Below are 20825 nucleotides of genomic sequence, written 5' to 3'. Positions count from 1 at the left end.
TAATTCTTGCCATTGAAATAAATACAAGTAAATCCATGTTAAAAGAATAACGTGTGTGCTCAAATATAACACTGTTGTGCAAATATGGACATTTAATAAATTTAACCAAGTCCTCTCTCCTACTTATTGCAACAAAATATTAGGAACTCTGGCACATAAATTGAATAGTTCGTTATCTAAATAAACAATTTAAGTCTATAAATATGAAACTTCAACTCCCATGAAGCATCACTCCTTAGTCTCGGTTTTCCCAACCTTTTTTTTTTAGATAATATCCAGCCTGAAGTCATCGGTGGGATTTCCCTTTTGGAGTGACGCGGGGATGAGTGTATCCTATTGGCTGATGAAAAGACGAATTCTCCATTTCGCCATTTATGGACTGTTTAACTGGATTGCAGCATTGGTTACAATGGACCAGTTTCAGTGCGGTCGTCAAAAGTAGCCGCAGTGTCGGAGTCACTCGCATTACGCTCCGACGATATGAGACAGCAGAGCGGAGTGCTTCCAAACACACGGATGCAGCCGGAGCTGTCCTCGTTAATTTAACTTGTGTATCATTTGGATTGAATGTTCATCGGTCTGTTGGCTGGCACTGGGGACAGTTGGTTTGTGGAAAAGAGAAATCCCGGGAGCGCATACAAAGGAGGCAAGAATAAAACTGAAAACCCAGCAACTTCGTAAGCGTCCACGCGATGGTGAGTTTAGCGAGTTTTTATTTGTTTAAGTTCAAAGACGGAGTGGAAATGAGTCGGGCTGCTGCCTTCGGTGGAGTGATGTTGCTTTTTTAGTTTTTACTTAACTTTAATTTTGTGGTTAAAATTACAAAAATAAACTTGTCTAAACAGTCCGTCTTGTATATATTGTGCTGGCCTCTCGTCCCTCCCTCTCTGTGCCGGCTGGGTTTAGAGGTCTAGGCGCAAACAGGTTGTCGCGCATGATGCGTCTGAACTGACCGGCATTCCGGCTCCTCGCGTATGTTTTTTTACTTATGGTAGCTGGGTTGTTAATGACTAGACCACACGACAGTATTTTAAATTTACATTCTCGTAAAGTTGTGTTATTGTTCAAAGTTGATGTGTACCGCTAGAGTTGGCGTTGCGGACCCCAGCCTGTGTTGAGCGTGCCCGTCACGGGTGCATCGGGCTGGAGGGCGAGAACGGTGCGTGGCTTGGGGAAGGTAACCGGGCAACTTGATGCCCGTCAGCTGCAGAGGCCGTGACCATGTGACAGTTGGCAGATAATTATTTATTAGGCTGGGCTAGAGTATGGTATTTCAGTCATCTAAAAAATAAAGTTCCTGTTGTTTGAGATCTCACAGTAAGGCGGAGAAGGCATTAGGTGTAGCGAACGCAGGTTGTTTGTTTTCGTTTGGGTGTGTTTTGTAGTGCAAGTGAGAGCGCTAACACCTGCTCCCGTGTCATTGACGTTAGTGAAGACGCACACGGTTCTCCACGGGGGGACTGGGGCCACTGTTCGGGATGCGTGTCCAGCTTGGACTAAATATGTACGTCAGTTGGACTGGCGATTCAGCGTTGTCCTGGAATGAGAGTGGAATTCATTCATTTAGCTAGAGTGGGCATTGTTTGACAAGTTAACCAGTTTCGGGTTAGGTTTGACTGAAAAGACAACTCTAGGGGGATTCCCCCACAAACGCAGCAGGGTGTGAGAAAACGGGGACAAATGTTTATAACATCGTGGAGCAAAACCTTGAGTTCAGTATAGGAGTGCACAGAACCCATTCAGCTCTGAACAACCAAACCTTTGGCTAAGTAATGCACATTTTCTTTATGAAGCTGATGGAGCACTAATGTGCATCTTAACGGGCTGTTTAAAACGGAAACATTGGTAATGTAAACATTTGCTTACACCTAAGTGTTGCCAGAGGGTGGATTTTGGATTTGAACCCCATGCACCCCAATATTTTATGACAGTTCCAATGGATTAATCAATAATCAGAATTATGATTTATGCATTTTCTCATTCCCCTCTGAAGTTGTTCTTGACCATGCTGTCCCGCTTAGGGTTGTGGCAAGAACCAGACATGGATGGTATACCAGCCCATATTCAGATACTGTTGCTGACAACAAGCCAGATTAATTTGTATATTATCTCAAAAGCATCTCTGTTTTTTACTTCATAATGGCATGCTACTCAAACATAATAGTAACATAACAGATAACAGCCATTTGATAATTTGAAATTAATACAGGGAAAACAGAAATACAAAGGAAAAAGAAACCAAGATTCAACCCCAGCCAAAAAGAGAGAAAAACAAGAAAGACACAAGCAGAAAAAAACCTTTTTAAATATGATAAAACAATTAAAAGCATTAAAGAGTCAATCATGGGCCTGGCATGATTATTCTAAAAAAAAAAAAAAAAAAAAACTTTGCAAATATCATTTAAGTGATGATTTGATTTATTTCTAATCTGAGATGATGTAGAACATTGCTTATACCACTGAGTTATACTGTAGATGGAAGATTGGAATTCTTCAAGTTGACCAGGGTTATAAAATAGATATCCCTTCCATGCATACACCAAATATTACTGTTAAACAGCACCTCTCTTTGGAAGCAAAAGAAAACCCAGCTAGAAATCAAACTAGAGGCTGTGAGATGGTAATGACACCCTGCTGCCCCACTATGGATGCTTGCTTAGAGAAACAAAAGCCTGTTAACCTTTTGATAATTCTGTTCAGCAAGGTTTCTGTATCAGTGTATGTGTACATTTATAACATCTCTTGGCCTGATGCTTACTAATCATAGCATTAAAGTACATTTATATCCAGATGTTTATACCTCACATGAGCAGGTGAAGTGGCTTACTAAGATTCATAAAGTTTATTTGAAAACTTGCAAAATAACAGTTGTGTAATGTATTTTTCATCTATCAGAATATACAGTATGTCAGAAAAAAATTGAAATGTAGAGATGTCAGGTAATTGAAAGGAACTACTCTGGGCATCTCCCTCCTAGGAGGTTTTGTTTTGCCGACGTACTGGGATCGCTTGTGCATTAGCGGCTAAGCGACTTTGTCTTTCTTTGGATGTTTCAGTTTGCCGACGGCCTTGCCTCGCTTGTGTATTACTGTATTGTGTATGTACTGCTGTCACTGTCCTGCTCCACCGACAGACTGAGAAGATCATTCCTCCCCCAAACTATGCGACTCTTCAATTCCACCAGAGGGGGTAAACGTTGAACATTATTCAAGTTATTGTCTGTTTTTTACCTGCATTTTTTATTACTCTTTAATATTTTTTGCTGCTGGAGTATGTGAATTTCCCCCTGGGATTAATAAAGTATCTATCTATCTATCTATCTATCTATTAGTGGTGGGAGGAAAAGTAAAAGGGATCCCATTTTGCCGATGTGCTCACCACACTTATGTATTAGCGGCTAAGCGAGTGACTCTTTCTTCGGAGGTTTCGTTTTGCCGACGTGCTGGCCTTGCTTCTGCATCCTCGGAGGTGGAGCCCTTACACCAACTCCACCTCTCTCTTCCAGGTCGGACAGGCAGACAGACAGATAGACTTCCACACTTTTGGAAGTTGAACCTGTAGCTTTGTGGTTTATAGTTAAGTGGATTTGCCAACAGGGGTCCAAATTGTCTTTCTCACAAAATAAAAACAAACACAATTCTGCTACTCGGTGTAAGACAAAAAATGCATTCAAGGTCATAAGGAAAATGTTAAATGAGCATTCCTTTCAGGCCAACACATATAGCCAGTTTCTGGTTTGTCTAGTGTAGGGCTTGTAAAGCTGATTTTGAAAATGAATGGATGGCTGTAGAGTCCAGCTGCGGGAGCCTTTTCACTTATTTGTGGTTGCTGGTTCATTTTATTGCTAGCTCCAACTTTTAGTGAGACTCCTGCCTTGATACTTTGTTCTCTGAACCCAGAAATACCAGCTCAAATGTGTTCTAAAGAATTTACATTGGAGTAGTTTTTAATATATTCACTGGGTGAATTTATCATGGTAACCTTGATAGAATTTAGTTTATATGCTGTAGTTTTGGCTACCTCTTGCATTTCTACAAAATGAAATAAAACAAGTTTTTAATTTGTAAGTCACAGGGGCTATAGTGATCTACTTAAATGTAATCAAAGTACTCTTCTTTTAATTCCTGAATGAAGCAGCTGCCTGAAGCATGAGTTACTGTACATGCAGCTAACTCTAAATTAGATTAGTATTTTTTGGAATTGATTCCTGTTTGCGTGTACGCCTGCTCGACTTTAACATTATGCTTAAAAAATGTAAGTTTAAGGAATATTTAAAGAAGCAACTACTTACCCAGAAATTGAATTAATTTGTCTGAAGGAAATTAAGTGACAGTGCATAACTCATTTGAGTGTGTCTCATTAAGGAAGACAAAAACAGACCTGCTTCTAGTCACCATTTCCTTGTTACATGTGATGCAGTCAGGCTAATGAATTATTAAAGCAGTTATGAACAAGTATATTTGGGTATGATGACATTTTTTGAAATGGATTAAGACTTGGTTAGGGCAAATATGTCATAGATTACATTTATTTACCAACATTTTTATTTCAAAGAGGGGTACAGTACACGTGTGTTATAACCCCGCCACAGGCAACAGGAAAAACCTTTGTTTTTTACATTTGTTTATTTACAGAACAAAAACAGGAAAAATTAAGAGTTTTAATTACTTTTGAAACATTACATATGTTGTGAGGTTTCTAATGTTATTAAGTATAGATAGATAGATAGATAGATTATCAATCCCAAGGGGAAATTCACAACTTTATAAGTTATAAATTTATAAGTATAAATTTTATACTTTATAAATTTATAAGTATAACATCGAAATGGCCATCGCCGTTGGAGAAGCGCTGTCTGGGTTGAGTGGCGGGGTTATAACGCATGAGTACCCAAAGAGGTGTTCAAGATGCAGGTTTGTGAAGACAATCCGGTAGAGAATGATATCTGCACTAAACTCTATGTCTGGAATTTCCATTGGCCATGGAGGATCACTGGCTGGTTCATGCTTGGAACAGAATTAGTTTCTAAAGTATTCCAACATATGAATTTTACAATTTGATGTCCAGTGTAAATTTCACAAATACTGTATTCTTGTTGGTAGACTAAATGTCTGTCTTCTCTTATGGATTTAATGCTGACAATTTTTTCAGGCACGGCCAATAATATACCTGTTCTGCAGAAATCATCTTCCTTTTAAATAAATTCTAGACAAAATGAAGGCATTTATTGAGCATGTCTAGGTTTTACAATTCAGTTCTTCACGTAGAACACATTGAATTTGACATTTTCAGTCCAGACACCTGTTGAAATTCAAAAGCATGTGTTACATGGTTATTTTATATTGAGCTGGGCACTTGAACACCTTGAAAACTATAATTAAATTAGACTAGGAATTTAATAAAATGAGAACTACAGATATGAAAGTTGAAAACCTGTAGCTATTGCAGCTATTTAGGGTGAAAATTGTATACTCCCTACAATAGTAGTATATGAATCTCTTCTTAGAATAAGTTATATTTTCTATGATTGTAATTAAATCCATCAGGTGAGATGAAACATTTATTTGAAATTTGCAGTATTGATGTGTGATTCATCACCTTATTATGAAATCAAATCATATTTGTTATACTAGCTTAAGAGAAACGTGAGAAGCACAATAGTAGAAGCTCATGTTGGATGTGTGGGTATTTGAAACCTAAAACGTTAAGTAAAAGACATGGAAGCACTTCCCCATCAAAAGTGAAATGCTATAGTATTCCAGTATTTGCAAAGCTTAAAGACCACCCCATTTTTTGATTAAAATTTGAGGCCACAAATCCCTCTGTATTGGGAGATATGGTAGTTATTCTGTTTCTGTGTTTTGGGAAACAGTAGTTCTTGGATTAGTTTATACATGTTCATTAGTATACTTTACACTTTTCTGGTAAGTTTGCGTTGCATGTGATACACAAACGAATACATATGAATTGTTAATATCATACATGTTGTGACGCGTGAGTCACCGTCTTGCACACCAAAACACAAGGCTGAGTCTCAGTACTTCAGCAAAACCAGCTTTATTTAACTTAAAATAGGAACAGCAGGGTTTTTTATTGCAGTGGGAGCAACCACTCTCCGTTACACAGACAAAGCAAATGGGCATAGTCAGGGCCAGGTCAGTGGCCAAGTTATACTGTTCCCTACATTTATAATGTTCCTTGAATCACTCATTGGCGACAGGCGTGTATAGTGCGATCTCGATCAGCTTGTAGTTGTTTCCACGGTGCTATGCTGCAACGGATAAGCAGTCTTCTACAGACGCAGCAGTCGTTTCATTGTGGGTCCGTTTGCAACGAGCCCCTCTTTATCCGCTATGGGGGAAGGAGCTCTGCAGGTGGCCAAGACCCATGGGAAGAGGGCATTCCTTTTTCCTATTAGGAGTGGCCAGGGTGAGGGGTCTGATGTGTCAGATTTAAAGTTCTTCCCTTTAAATTTCAGAAAGAGTAATGTAGTCTTGTATGTTTTAATGTCCCCATGGATGCAGCGGACTTTGTCTGTGGTCTTCTAAGGGGTCTGCCGGAGGAAGTCCTGGTGGAATATGCAGAGGTTGCTACCAGAGTCCCAACAGTGCCAAGAATTCATGTCCGGCAAATGTAATGGAAACCATAAAACTGTCATTCTTTAACATTTTGGGGGACACTTGCGAGCTGCATACCTGGGCCAGACCAATGGTCATAGTTTACGCAGGTGGGAGATAGCACTCCCGAGCCAGATGTCCCTGTTGATCACAGGGAAAGGAGCTGCGTTCAATCTGCACTATGGTGTATCCACTTTGGCACCTTCTACCTGTGGCACCAGGAACCCTGGAAGTCTGTGCTGGCTGGATCGAAATCAGGGTCAAGCCTGAGTAGCCCTGTTGTTTCCAGGTGGTTTGTGCACCCTCTAGTCTGTGGGTCAGAGCCAGCAGCGAGTGGACATTGTTCTGTAGTATTTCATCACAAAGGCTTTCGTTTATCCCTGAAAGGACTGCATCAATAGCAAGCTTCTCCACAATGTGTTTGAAAGTGTCTCCGCCGGTCCAACTTTGAATCAGGTCCACTAAGTCCTGGATTTGTCCTAATAGGGGGTGGTACAGATCAATATGCCACAGACGGAATTGGCACCTCTTGACCACTGGGCTCACAGACATGCGGAGGAGGACTGTTGCTTCAGGAAGTCATAATCATCAAGCTTTTCGTGAGGGACATTTCACACAACCTGTAGGGCCTCCCCAGTTAAAAACGGGGCCACGATAGCCGGCCAGGTTCCCCTGTCCCAGCGCATCAATGTTGCCGTGCCCTTGAAGCAAAACGGCAAACACTCTGGGTCATGCAAGGGAGCCATCTTCACCAGCATATCCCTAGGGAGTGCGAAGCCCGGATTGCCCACATGAGACTCATTTTACTTCACTGGTATCGGGCTATTATGCCTCTTGGGGTTTCATTGGTGCAAAACCCCACTCCTGGTACCATGTGACACGTGAGTCACTGTCTTGCACCCCAAAACACGAGGCTGAGTCTCAGTACTTCAGCAAAACCAGCTTTATTTAACTTGAAACAGAAACAGCAGGGTTATTTATTTCAATGGGAGCTACCACTCTCCTATACACAGACACAGCAAACGGGCAGAGTTGGGGCCAGGTCAGTGGTCAAGTTATACTGTTCCCTGCATTTATAATGTTCTTTGCATCCCCCATCGGCGACAGGCGCATATAGTGCGATCTCAGTTGGGTCGTACTTGTGTCTGCAGCGCTATGCTGCTGCGCTGCGATCCTGCAGTTGCCTCGGCAACAAATAAGCAGTCCTCCACATCTCGTGCTTCGCCATGTCGTCCCTTTGGTGTGGGGTGGGGTGGGCTGGGGGGGGGGGGGTCCTGAAAGAAACTCCACAATGTATAATTGCTTGTTTGTCGTCTTGCATTTTTGATAGTGTTTTAGTTTGGGAAAATGGTTCAAAGGTTTTAACAGAAAATAAGCAGGCAAGAATCAGAGAGGAAAGGTCCAATACTTCAATTGTTTACTTGTTCAAATATAATATCAGTTACATACAATATAATAGCAATATACATGCAGATATAGGAATTGTACTATTGACTTAAAGATATATGATTTATACTATTGACTTACAGTAATACAGATATGTGAATTATACTATTGACTTACAGTAATACAGATATGTGAATTATACTATACTTACAGTAATATCAAAAGACCCAGAGCCATCATCCTAGACCAGTAGACTGAGGGAGCCCGCGTGTCAGTCTCGTCAGAGGATCAACTCGTGAGCCTGGTCCAATACCGGGCGGTGTGCACGTTCCCCACGGTTGAGCTTCCGAAGAAACTGAGGGCGGAACCTTCCCTTATATACTAATTGAGTGTCCTTACCCAAAATGGCTTACGTGTAAGCAGTGTATACAGAAGTGATCAGTTTCAGCACACACCCTTCCACGGGACGCAGTATTGTTTTTCTTCTACTTGGCCCTCACTGAGATGGTGCCTAGTATCAGAAGACACACAATAACAAGCGTTGCTTGCAATGAAGCCCCTCGAAGTGAAAAACAAGTACATGGCCTTGACTGTATTCCCATAACATTCTGAAACTCTTTATGAGAAGCAAGTTTTTGCACATTCTTTCGCTATCATCCCAAACATTCCAATCTTTGTAGCTGGTTTTGCACTGAAGCGACCAACCCCCCCCCCCCTTACTCCTTTATTTCATCCCTTCTCCTGTTACAGAGAAAACCTTTTTTATTACAGATAGTCAAAGTGTAAACATTTGTAGATTACATACAGTATGCACAATGTGTACATATCAGTGAGTTTATGTCATATTGATAGACCTGCAGAGATTTAACATGTTGACACAGACACATACACATGGAGAACAGCCAGGTGAACGATTTAAACCCAGGAAGTTAATAACCCCTGCTCTTCCATGTGGCTGTTCTTTTATTATATTTTCTTTCTCTAAACACCATAATTGTTTATGTGTGTAGGTCTATTTTTACATCACATTAGTCTGCACTATTCTATTTACATTTTCTATATCCTGAAAAATTCAGTTGGTTTGGTTTTGGGCTACTCTCCATTTCAATTTTTTCTGCCTGATTTAAGCTACTGAAACATAATCCAAGCACAGTGTTTTCCTAGTGTGTAAACAGAACTTGAAACCAAACTTTTAACTGAAAGGGTGGAACTCCTGTAATCTTTCTGAGGAGTTTGGAAGCATGAATATAAATAGTACTGAAGCATTTATTGCCAGTATGTCATTTAAGATTGCAAGTGGGCCTTGTGTTATTGTTTAGTATGAAACTAGGGGGCTCCGCCCCCTGCTCGCTTCGCTCGCCAACCCCTGGTGTTGGGAATGACAAAGAGCGTGATGTATGAATGAGATATAGAATAGTGTGACGGTGTAGATGATGCAAATAGAAAGCAAACAATAAAGTGTGTGGCACAGTGTAAAGGTTTATTGGAAAATTTCTTTGTACACGCCGTTTAAGTGTAAAAGGTAATTCCAGGTCAGAACTTGTAAGGTCAATGAAGATGGTCATTATCGTGATCAGAGTCAACTTTGTCAGAGCTTAGAAAGAGTTGTGTCTCTCCAGGAAGTAATGGAATGACTTAGGTATTTATGTTTTCCACATTAATATTTTTTGGACATAATATAGTGCGTTGTGTTAAAAGGGGCATTTGGTCTAATGAGATTGCTGTTCCAAATCTCTCTGTAACTAAGTCGTCGCAGATAAAGGCTTGAGGAATTGTAATAATATGTGGCTGAAGTCCATCTGTATTGGTGAGTGTACCATCTCTCAGTTGTAATAAGCAATTGTTATGATCTGGTTCTGGACATCGTATCTTTTTTACTAACTGTATCTTTTGAAAGCAATGCCAATTGTCTGCGTATTTTAAGGTGCACTGAACAATAGCTGAGTGCATGGCATCTGGAAGAATAGCTAATCACTGTCTAAAATCTCCTCCTAATAAAAGTACCTTTCCTCCAAATCGAATATTATTATTCATAAACGTTTGTAGAAGTTTATGAATGGTGTTGAGTAAGTGACTTCATGCCATTGTACATTCATCAATAAACAACATTTTTTGAAGACGGATGTCACGTGCAGTGCCACCGTTAATGTTCATAGTGGATACCGATTTGTAGGATCTAATGCAGTTTATAAAGATTTCACTTTCAGGTACATCGTCAGTTAGAATCTTCTGTAGATATTCAGTATATGAATGTAAAGAAGGCAGTCTAATTTGACCCTTTTGACAACAACGTCTAAATGTATTACTTGTATTGCCAGTTGTTTCTTCAGGGAAGTGAACTGAATGACAATGATTGCAAATGACATTCATTAATCCGAATGAATTTTCCCGGTGTATGTTTTGCTTGTGCCGTTTGAGAGGCGCGTTGTTGCATATGTAGTATTTGGGACGTGTTGTTTTGGAGCTGTAATCGATTTGCCTGTGCGCTGTGTGAGACGCCCGTTGTAGCCTTCCTTGCCGTTAACGTATGTCTGAGACGGGAGGTGTTTCGTTTTGAATCCGTGCCTGTTGCGATGCAGCACTTTGATTGATAGATTGCGTCATGTGGATCCAGGATGTAGATTTGTGCATATTTGCGTTGTTGATTTGTTTCAGGGTGCACTGTTCCAATGCGATGCAGTATTTGTGCACATATGGGAAAGCAGTATGGGCCATTGCCTTTTGGTGGCCTGATATTTACTAAAAGCAAATGAACTATTGTAGGATCTAACGCAGTTCATAAAGTTTTTACTTTTAGGTACATCGTTAGTTAGAAGCTTTAGTTGAGCTTTGCGTTTTTGGAGTCGAGACATTTTTTCTTTTAGAAATATGGATAAGTAATAAGGAGTATTGCACTCACTGTTAATATGGAGACTTTTCTGCGGTTGAACGGTTAATAGTGCCTTATTGTAATGAGATCCACCTATGCTGCATAGCCGTCTATTTTGTTGTTTCTTTCGTGTTCGTGTGTTTGTTCCTGTTATCCTTTCCTTTTCGTTTTGTACCCGTGACCGTGTATTCATGACTTGTTTCTTTCTCAGCATGCGAAATATGGATAAGTAATAAGGAGTATTGCACTCACTGTTAATATGTTTCCTTTTCTGCAGTTGAACGGTTAATAGTGCTTTATTGTAAGGAGATCCACCAATGCTGACACCTATGCTGTCTAGTGTGACTTCTTATGGATGGGGGGGGGGGGGTTGTTGAGGATTGTTGTTGCGCGAGCGTCTTCTTTCTTTTTGTGTTCCTGTGTCTTGTTGAATCCCCCTCTTTGTGTGTGTCCCGTCCCTCGCTTGTAGGGTCTGTGGGGTGGTTTTGTGTTCTTTTTTTTGTGTTCCATGGGCTTGTTGAATCCCCCTCTTGGTGTGTGTCCCGTCCGGTGCCTGTGGGGGGGGGGGGGTGCCTTGCTGTTGTGCGCGAGCCTCTTTTTTTTTTTTTTTTCGGGTCTAGTTTCGTGTGCAATGTGTTTCGTGCTTTTCCTGCGTTTGACTTTGCGCCTCATTTCTCCTTTTTGTATGTGCTCACTCCTTTTTACTGTGGTCTTGTCCGCCACTCGCGGCCCCTCATCCGCCTTTGTCGCCCTCTTTTCTCCGCCTTTCTCCGACTCTCGCGGACTCTTTTTGCGCCTGCGCCTCTCACGGCCCCTCATCCGCCTCTCTCGCCCTCTTTTGTCCGCCTTTCTCGGCTCCTCAGCCGACTCTCGCGGACTCAATTTGCGCCTGCGCAGTACGTCTTTTTGCAGCTACGGCCCATGGCCGGATGTGCCTGCGTCCATCATCCGGTTTAGCATTCTCGGTTAGTAATATGGATATTTAACAGGTCAGAGTTATTTTGAATGAATCTGAAGAACACCTTCATCTTATTATGTTGTTAAAAAATGCACTTTTTATTAGTTAGATATTACTTGTACCCAAAGCTCTAATTTGTTTAAGAAATGCTATTGCTAAAACTTTTTTTTTTTTTTTTGTACTTTGGTTTTCAGAGATGTTCAGCCCTGATTAAAAAGTATACCTAGTCATTTCCATGGTGCTGATGTGGCATTAATGTATAAGTTTTTATGTTAGATGAGCTTTTCATATGTTATTTTTAACATTCAAGAATCTGTTTTGTTTTGTGGGAAGCTTGTCCCAGTTTGACGAATTCCAGTTATTTTATGTAAAGTGCTTTCTTCAACAAAAATACAGAGGCACAGAAATTGATCAAGGGATAGTTTTGCATTAAACATTGTTCTTTTTTTTTCTTCCAGAGAATCAAGGATAATAAGGTTAATAAGTTGGCTTGTTAGACTTAGTAGTAGTAGGACCTTCAGATCTGGAAATCTGGAAGAGTTCGGTGAATAGAGAATTGCTAGATATGTTGGTCTGAATATAATTCTCACTAATTGTTACAATTTTGTAATGATGTTAATTTTATTTTGAACAATAATTAATTTTCTCTGTGCTGTTGCATATGTGGAAAATATTTAACTTGCCTGGACTACCATGTGTAAGAATTAACATTTGTGACACTGAGCTTTGTACCTTGCTCTTTGTATGTATACAGCTGTACTTTTGGAGGGCTACTGTGGCAGTAGATTTTTTTAATTTAAATTAATCAGGGGATCTCGGGCAAGATTTGTTCTGTATTGTAAATGGATCTCTTGCTTTGTTGTTTTTTGTTTTGGCTTGCTCACAGATGTTAGCACAGATATGTTGGACCAATTCTTTAAAAAACAATCATAGGAAATTTCTGGTGAATAGACCATGAAATGCATAACGAAGTTTTAATTAGCACTTGTGATGAACATTTCCATATAATTGACAAGTAATCTCCAATATAGCAAGTTAATATTCTATAGTTCCCTTTGATTAGATTGTAAATACCAGTCAGATATGAGAAAACAATTTGTGTTACTGTACTTATAAGAAAGTCACAATCCATCATGCTTGCCTTTTAAACTCTGTAGCAGACAAACTAGAACTAGGAATAAGTTTACATAATCGGGTACTGTTTTTAATCGGCGCGCTATGATGGGTTTGTTCCCTCTGATCGTAGATACTGATTTGCCGTAAACATTGGGAAATGGGGGGGGGGGGGGGGTCAGGGTCATAGGCTACAATAGAATTAGTATCAATTACTTTTTGCTACATTCAATAGCCTTACATTGACAACACTTACAGCTTGAGTTTAGATATTTTTTCATTATTGGTATCAAAAACCTCAGCAGCAGAGGACTACAGTAATGCTGCTAATTAAATGAAGCATTAAAAAGCCTGACCCTGCAACTTTTAAGACTGGAGAGGCAGTGATCTCTAAATTAGATATAACATGTTGACTACAAAGCAATATTTCTTCTGAATCACACTGGGCAAGGTAGACGGGATTGTGGTCTATGATATAAAAGTTCATTTCCATACAAAACTATATTTTTTTCCCCCTGTCTTGTCTGACCTGCTTTCAAGCACTTTACTATTGGCTGTACCAAATTCTTCCTGACTAATGGCAATCCTATCTTAAGAGAGTTAGTTTATGGCCCATGTGTCATAAATCAAGATATCTCGTAATCCTTCATGTGCTGCAAAGTGTGTCTTTTTGTGTATAGTGTTTATGAAAGAATAAATTGGTGTGGGACATACAGGCTTTTGCATCCCTTTGCAGGGATCGAACCACAGACGTCCGCACCCAAGACAAAGCCTCAGACTTCTGTTTAAGTTTTGGGCAGACAGGTTTCAGTCCAATTAGTAGGAAGACTGTAGATTTTTTTATGAAAAGTTTAATGGTTTACCTTGTTCAAGTTCAGTAATTAAATTGTTGTTTTTATAATTGGGGTAAATTTATTGCACAGCAGAAAAAGAGACAACAGTAGCAATAATGCCCAGCAGAAGTAAACTGCTTTTCATGTTCACTATGGTGCAGTCTATTTAAGATTAGAGTGAGGCTTTTGGACTGTGCCACTTAGCTGCCAGATCTCTGAAATGTTTAACAACCTTGAAAAGTCTTCCTGAGTATTTTAAGTAAGATTATTGCCAGCCTTGGTGAAGTTCGCTGTTTAGTCTGTTTTGTGAATGGGTTTATGTCCTTGAAGAGCTTAATGGCAGTTGCAGTATTGAATCATTTAAAGTGACTGCCAGTACTTAAACTTCTATCATTTCTAAACTCTTTGGCTCCCTAAGATTTTGTTTAGTAAAGTTCTAATTTGTTTTGCAGATCTGGAACATTTAATGTATGCATTTTTTTAAATCTTTTTTTCCAGTATATGGTCACTGAAATCCGGAGTTTATTTTGGCAGTATTTGCATATTGCTTAATTGGAACACTTAATCATAGTGCGAGTAAAGTTTGCAACTTCTGACATAAGAACAGCTTGTGTACTGAGCAAGACCAATGTGTATCACATAAGTGCATCTTTGCATATTTTTTATGTTAAAAATCTATTATCCAGTTGTTAGTGCTTGAATAATTCAACACTTTTCTGATGCCATTTGTCTATGGTAAATGGTTACTAATGTCTTTCTTGCTGTAGTATGCTGACACCTGTTGTCATTTTAATGTGCAACTAATTTCATATGAATGCATGCAAATACAGCTCTATAATGTAACAGTGTATACAGCAATGCCCTCCACCTCAGGTATTGTGTGGGGGGTGTGTGTGTGTGCTTTTTTTGTGTAGCCCACAGTGATCTTTCAAGCTAAGGTTGCTTCCTTAAATATGCAACTAGCAAAATTAGGCCTAGGCATTGTCGTGGACATCGCCTTAATTTTATTTTAGATGGGGAATTTTCTTCATTTAAATACGGAAGTGGGTCTTTGTGAATGAGTTCGTAAAAATGATATGGTCCTTTCTGACTATAGACATCTGGATGTGATAGCATAATTATTACTGGAGGACCACTGTAATTTTTAAGCCCCATTAGGATGGGATTAGTTTCACACCAGGAGGTGTGGCAAAGTAATTATTACCAGAAAACATCTGTAATTTAGTCCTGTTTGACTTGCTCAAATGACTGAATTTTATTGGTATGTCAATTTACATGGGACTAGTTTACCCAGGGGCTATTTTATGGACATTTTATAGAAGGTGAAAGGCTTTAGAATCTTTAAGACATTAATGCACCATGCATAACAAGTTCCTGAAATCAGTGACTTGGGCAGGACTAAAATTGCAAGGATCCCCCAGAAATAATTACTTTAGTTTTACACCAGTAGGTTGGGTAACCCCATCTAAACAGTGTCTTCTTGAGGAACAGTTTATGAACATTTGATACATTTGCAGCTTTTTAAAAGATTTGTACTATGTATATTATTTGTTGCTGTGTGTCATACTGTATAGGTTTTGGTAAGAAACAGGCACTGTATTATTAAAATGGTAATCCATATTTATAATTACATGTCTAGCTGATACACCGAAGAAAAAAACTCTCCTGTATAAATATAGTAAATGTATATTTTAACAGTAAACATTGATGATTTAAAACTATTAAAACCTATAAGTGCATGTATATTTAAATTTTAAGAAGTGTTTAATTGCCAGTATCAATTAATTGATTGTGTGAGAATATATATGTGTGTGTGTGTTTTTAATATATAATATATAAACAACAACATTTATTTGTATAGCACATTTTCATACAAATGATATAGCTCAAAGTGCTTTACAGGATGAAGAAAAAAGACCAAATATAAAAAATAAAATTAGGCAATACTAATTAACATAGAATAAAAGAAAGGTCCAATGGCCAGGGAGGACAGATATTACAATAGCTCCAGAGTACTGTCTGGTTCAGCATCCAAATAGGGACAAACTAGTAAGGGAAGGTGCTAGGTTTTTATAGTTTTAGGGAAGGAAGAGGTGGGTCCATGGGGTTCAAAACCGGAAGTTAGGTCGGTAGGAGGCGTGACTAGGAAGGGAATGCAGGAACTGGAGGAGTTTTGGGCAGATTTCTGGTCAGGTGATCTTCAGAAGAGGAAGAAGACAGGTTAGTGCACTTTGTCAATCCCTGCCCTTGTTTACCCCCCTCGATTAAGCCCTTAGCCTGCCTTCCAAGCACATGTGTGTGGCAATATTTTGGTGGTCCCCTACCAGGTAATGCTTGTAGTTGGTCGGCCAGTTGGCAGACACTCGCCATGCCCTCTCAGTTGCAAGCAGCAGATCATAGACAATATATATAATACCTACCAAGTAAAAATAATAAAAAGAGTACACAACCTTTACCTGGTAGGTGACCACCCAAACATCAGGTTATGATCAGACCTGTGCATGCAACACTTTGATCTACAGCCTGTCAAGTAAGCGAACTAGCCGCTGTGGTGCAACATCTGAGGCTTTGTCTTGGGTGCGGACGTCTGTGGTTCGATCCCTGCAAGGGGATGCAAAAGCCTGTTTATAAAATATGTAATAAACAGAATTTGTTTTTAAAATTAATTAAGCCTTGTTTCACATAGGTACATTACAGAAAAAACTAAACAATATGACAGCTTTGTAATTATGAGAAGAATTTAATTTTCATTTGTATACATATTTGTATGTGTTTTAAAGAAATTTTATTTATTTTAATATTTTTATGGTCACTGAACAATAAGCCTACATAATTTATTTTTGTTAATAAACAATTAATACCTGTAGTCTATAGTTTATTTATAAAAATACACTTTGATATAGGCCTCTATGTATCTGGTTATGCAAGACTCAGTGTAAAAAGTTTTTTTTTTTTTTTTTTTTAAAGAGATAAATCGGCCAATCAAGTAACATGAAATCGGTATCGGCCTTAAAAAACCTGATTGGAGCATCCCTAGCCTCAGTATACTTTGGATATGGATAAATGTCTGCCAACAGAAAAAAAACAACAGTTACTAATTACTTTACTTTAACTCCCTCAGAAACACCATCTTGTTTTCTCCTTAATCATGTTCTGAAATACAACATCTTCCTCGGCTATAGAAAAAACAGTCCTGTTTCTTTCAATTCAGTTGTTGCTTGGTGCCATCAGTTCATGTGCAGTGAGGGATTGGTATTGCAAACTTAATAACGTCATGGATGTGGACAACAGTGTTTGCTTTTTTCAAAAACACAAAGCAGTGCACCAATTTGGTGGGGGGAGTGTAGTCAGTTTTGGTACCCACTTTGACATTTGCATAAGACAGAATAAATAAAGGTGATTGGGGATAATATTAAATTCCATTCTTACTGGATTAGTTGCGTGAAGTTTTACTACACTTATAGCCTCATCGCCAGGCAAGCACTTGCTAAATTTGTCTTTTTTGAGCTTTGACAAAATGTTCTCCTTACACTTGACTTCTACGTATGCCTTTCATTTGCATAAACTGGCTCGTCCAATTCTCTGATTGCTATCGGTGGTGTGGCGAAATGGGGGACGTGGTGTGCTGGAATGTCCCACTTGCTTGAACATTATTAACAACAATTATGTTTTTTTTTTATCCTGTAAATAATGATGCATCAAAGTTCTTTCTTTGTGAATACCTACTGCCCAAGATGTACCATGCCTAATTTCAGCTTTTGAGCTAAATGGGTAACAGTGGTGTGTGTTTTTTTTTTTCCCCCTAGATGAGTGAGTCAGTCAGATATAGATAGATAAGTAGTGATAGTTTAATTTTTGAAATTTCTTCTTCCTTTTAAATATTTTAAGAGTACATTTGTTTAGAGTGATCTCCAATTAATAAGTGGCATTTATCATGTCAACATTCCTGCATAAACAATTGTTATGCAATTTTCAAAGTGTCTCATGTAAGCAGTTAGATATTTTTTTTTGTTTAAGCCTTTGGGCTCAGCTAGAAAGGACAGGATGCACAAATTCATTTATTAATGAAAGCTACATCTCGGTCATTCCTGATTCTTTCAGTTGTGTGCCATAGGTACTTTCAATCAACTTAATGAAATTTCAGTTATTTTTCAGATGACCAATCATTTACCCAACAAAAATCACATATTTTATGTATGAGGTAAGACACACATGTCTGGCAAATGTATAATTTTTGAAACATTGATTCATAAATTTTATTTTGGAATAAACCTACAATGCAGCCTACTCTTTTGTACCTAGCCACAGGTACAGTGGTTGCGACCTGGTTTAAAATTTGCCTCGATCTTTACCTGCTACAGCTGTAGCTGGTACCATCCATGTGGAGGGTACACAATCTTTACATGTCTGTGTGAATTTTCCTTACATCTCCCTAAGACCATCCATTGTAGGTTAATAGATGAATCTAAATCATCCCTGTGTGAGTAATGTGGATACGTGAATAAAATATGCCCTGTGATATAGAGGCTCCATATTCAAAGTTAGTAACTGCCTTGTTACCAGTGTTGCAGTGATATGCAGTAGCTCTTCCTGACCCTGATAAATGGGTTAGAAATGAACGAGTGGATGGCCAGGCAGACAGATGCATACTGTAACCACATCCATTACGTTCAGAAGATGCATGTGAAGGCTTCATTTTGGAGTGAGTGTTAAGGTAAAAAAGTCCACAGTGTGATTCTGATGGTTTGGGCACATACTAGTATAATGTGCATTTCAGACAGAAACACATTTATTTGACAAATAAGCATACTAGTGTTTAATTTTACAAACAGTGTCCTCTTATCAGATGAAATACTTGTTAATGCTCTGCTATGTAAATATTTGATTTTCATCTGTCTTAAGCTGATGAAAAGTACTGTTAAGTGAGTTAAGTGAAGATGTTGCTTCTTCCTGTCCTACCTTTTCTCTTGATAATAGACTTGCCATTTAGGTTGAACTGCACAGTATTCTGCGTAATATCCTTAATGGGATAGACTCATTAATCTCATACACACACACACACACAAAGAAGTTACCTTTAAGACACCAATTCATTGATGGACCATCACATTTCCTGTTCCTTTTGCATGTACAGATTTGTTTGTACAGTACTGTGCAAAAGTTTTAGGCAGGTGTGAAAAAATGCTGTAAACAAAGAATGCTTTCAGAAATATAAATAATGATTGTTTATTGTCATCAATTTACAAAATGCAAAGTGAGCGAACAAAAGAAAAATCTAAATCAAATCAATATTTGGTGTTACTACCTTTTGCCTTCAAACCAGCATCAATTCTTATAGGTACACTTGCACAAAGTTGTAGGATTCTAGCCAGGTGTCTGATCAGCCAATTCTACCACACAGGTGCTAATGATCATCAATGTCACACGTAGGTTGAAACACAGTCATTAACTGAAACAGAAACAGCTGTGTAGGAGGCTTAAAACTGGGTGAGGAACAGCCAAACTCTGCTACCAAGGTGAAGTTGTGGAAGACAGTTTCATGTCATGGCAAGTTTGAGCACAGCAACAAGACACAAGGTAGTTCTGTATCAGCAAGGTCTCTCCCAGACAAAGATTTCAAAGCAGACTGGGGTTTCAAGATGTGCTGTTCAAGCTCTTTTGAAGAAGCACAAAGAAACGGGCAACGTTGAGGATCGTAGACACAGTGGTCGGCCAAGGAAACTTAGTGCAGCAGATGAAAGACACATCAAGCTTATTACCCTTCGAAATCGGAAGATGTCCAGCAGTGCCATCAGCTCAGAACTGGCAGAAACCAGTGGGACCCAGGTACACCCATCTACTGTCCGGAGAACTCTGGCCAGAAGTGGTCTTCATGGAAGAGTTGCAGCCAAAAAGCCATACCTCCGACATGGAAACAAGGCCAAACGACTCAAGTATGCACGAAAACAGGAACTGGGGTGCAGAAAAATGGGAGCAGGTGCTCTGGACTGAGGAGTCAAAATTTGAAATATTTGGCTGTAGCAGAAGGCAGTTTGTTCATTGAAGGGGTGGAGAGTGGTACAATAATGAGTGTCTGCAGTCAATAGTGAAGCATGGTGGAGCTTCCTTGAACGTTTGGGGCTGCATTTCTGCAAATGGAGTTGGAGATTTGGTCAGGATTAATGGTGTTCTCAATGCTGACAAATGCATGATGGATAAGTATCTGCTTGTAATACCATCAGGGAGGCGTATGATTGGCCCCAAATTTATTCTGCAGCAGGACAACGACCCCAAACATACAGCCAAAGTCATTAAGAACTATCTTCAGCATAAAGAAGAACAAGAAGTCCTGGTTGTGATGGTATGGCCCCCACAGAGCCCTGATCTCAACATCATCGAGTGTGTCTGGGATTACATGAAGAGACAGAAGGAAGTGAGGACGCCTACATCCACAGAAGATCTGTGGTTAGTTCTCCAAGATGTGTGGAACAACCTACCTGCCGAGTTCCTTCAAAAACTGTGTGCAAGTGTACCTAGAAGAATTGATGATGTTTTGAAGGCAAAGGGTGGTCACACCAAATATTGATTTGATTTAGATTTCTCTTGTGTTCATTCACTGCATTTTGTTGATTGATGAAAATAAATGATTAACACTTCCATTTTTGAAAGCATTCTTTGTTTACAGCATTTTTTCACACCTGCCTAAAACTTTTGCACAGTACTGTATGTTTATATGTGCATGTAAGTTTCTCACTAATTTTTAGCATACCAGTAAAACAGGTTTTATGAAATCCATAACCGAAGAAATTTTGATGTACAGGGTGAACAAGTACTTCACCCATTCAGAACATCATCCCTTTATTTGGGCAGAATGTGTTGTGTTTTTATATAAAATTATGTATTCATTTTAAATTCCCTCATTTAACTATGACATGCTACAAGTTAAAACAGTTGCAACATCAATATGCCCTCAAGGCCTGCACACATTAGTTTTAAACTATTTCTAAACTTGCACCATAATTGGTTATAACTTGCAATAATTAACACTTTTTAATTGTCTTTTATTGTCT

The 20825-nt window shown here is 39.1% G+C and overlaps 1 protein-coding gene across 2 annotated transcripts in view; it reads left to right on the top strand.

Moving 5' to 3' along the window:
• Nucleotides 1–360: 360 nt before the first annotated feature.
• The window catches only part of myo1ea (myosin IEa), a 150997-nt gene continuing 130532 nt past the window's right edge, over nt 361–20825 (top strand). The window contains exon 1 of one of the 2 annotated variants that reach the window (XM_028823814.2): nt 361–695. In XM_028823814.2, coding sequence (XP_028679647.1) covers nt 693–695 — 3 coding nt within the window. In that variant the 5' untranslated portion in view covers nt 361–692. The remainder of the gene's footprint in view (nt 696–20825) is intronic. The other variant, XM_028823813.2, reaches the window with a different exon arrangement.

Source organism: Erpetoichthys calabaricus, chromosome 17 (genome assembly GCF_900747795.2).
Source record: "Erpetoichthys calabaricus chromosome 17, fErpCal1.3, whole genome shotgun sequence".
NCBI lineage: Eukaryota > Metazoa > Chordata > Cladistia > Polypteriformes > Polypteridae > Erpetoichthys > Erpetoichthys calabaricus.
This window is presented reverse-complemented; position numbering and strand designations above follow the sequence as displayed.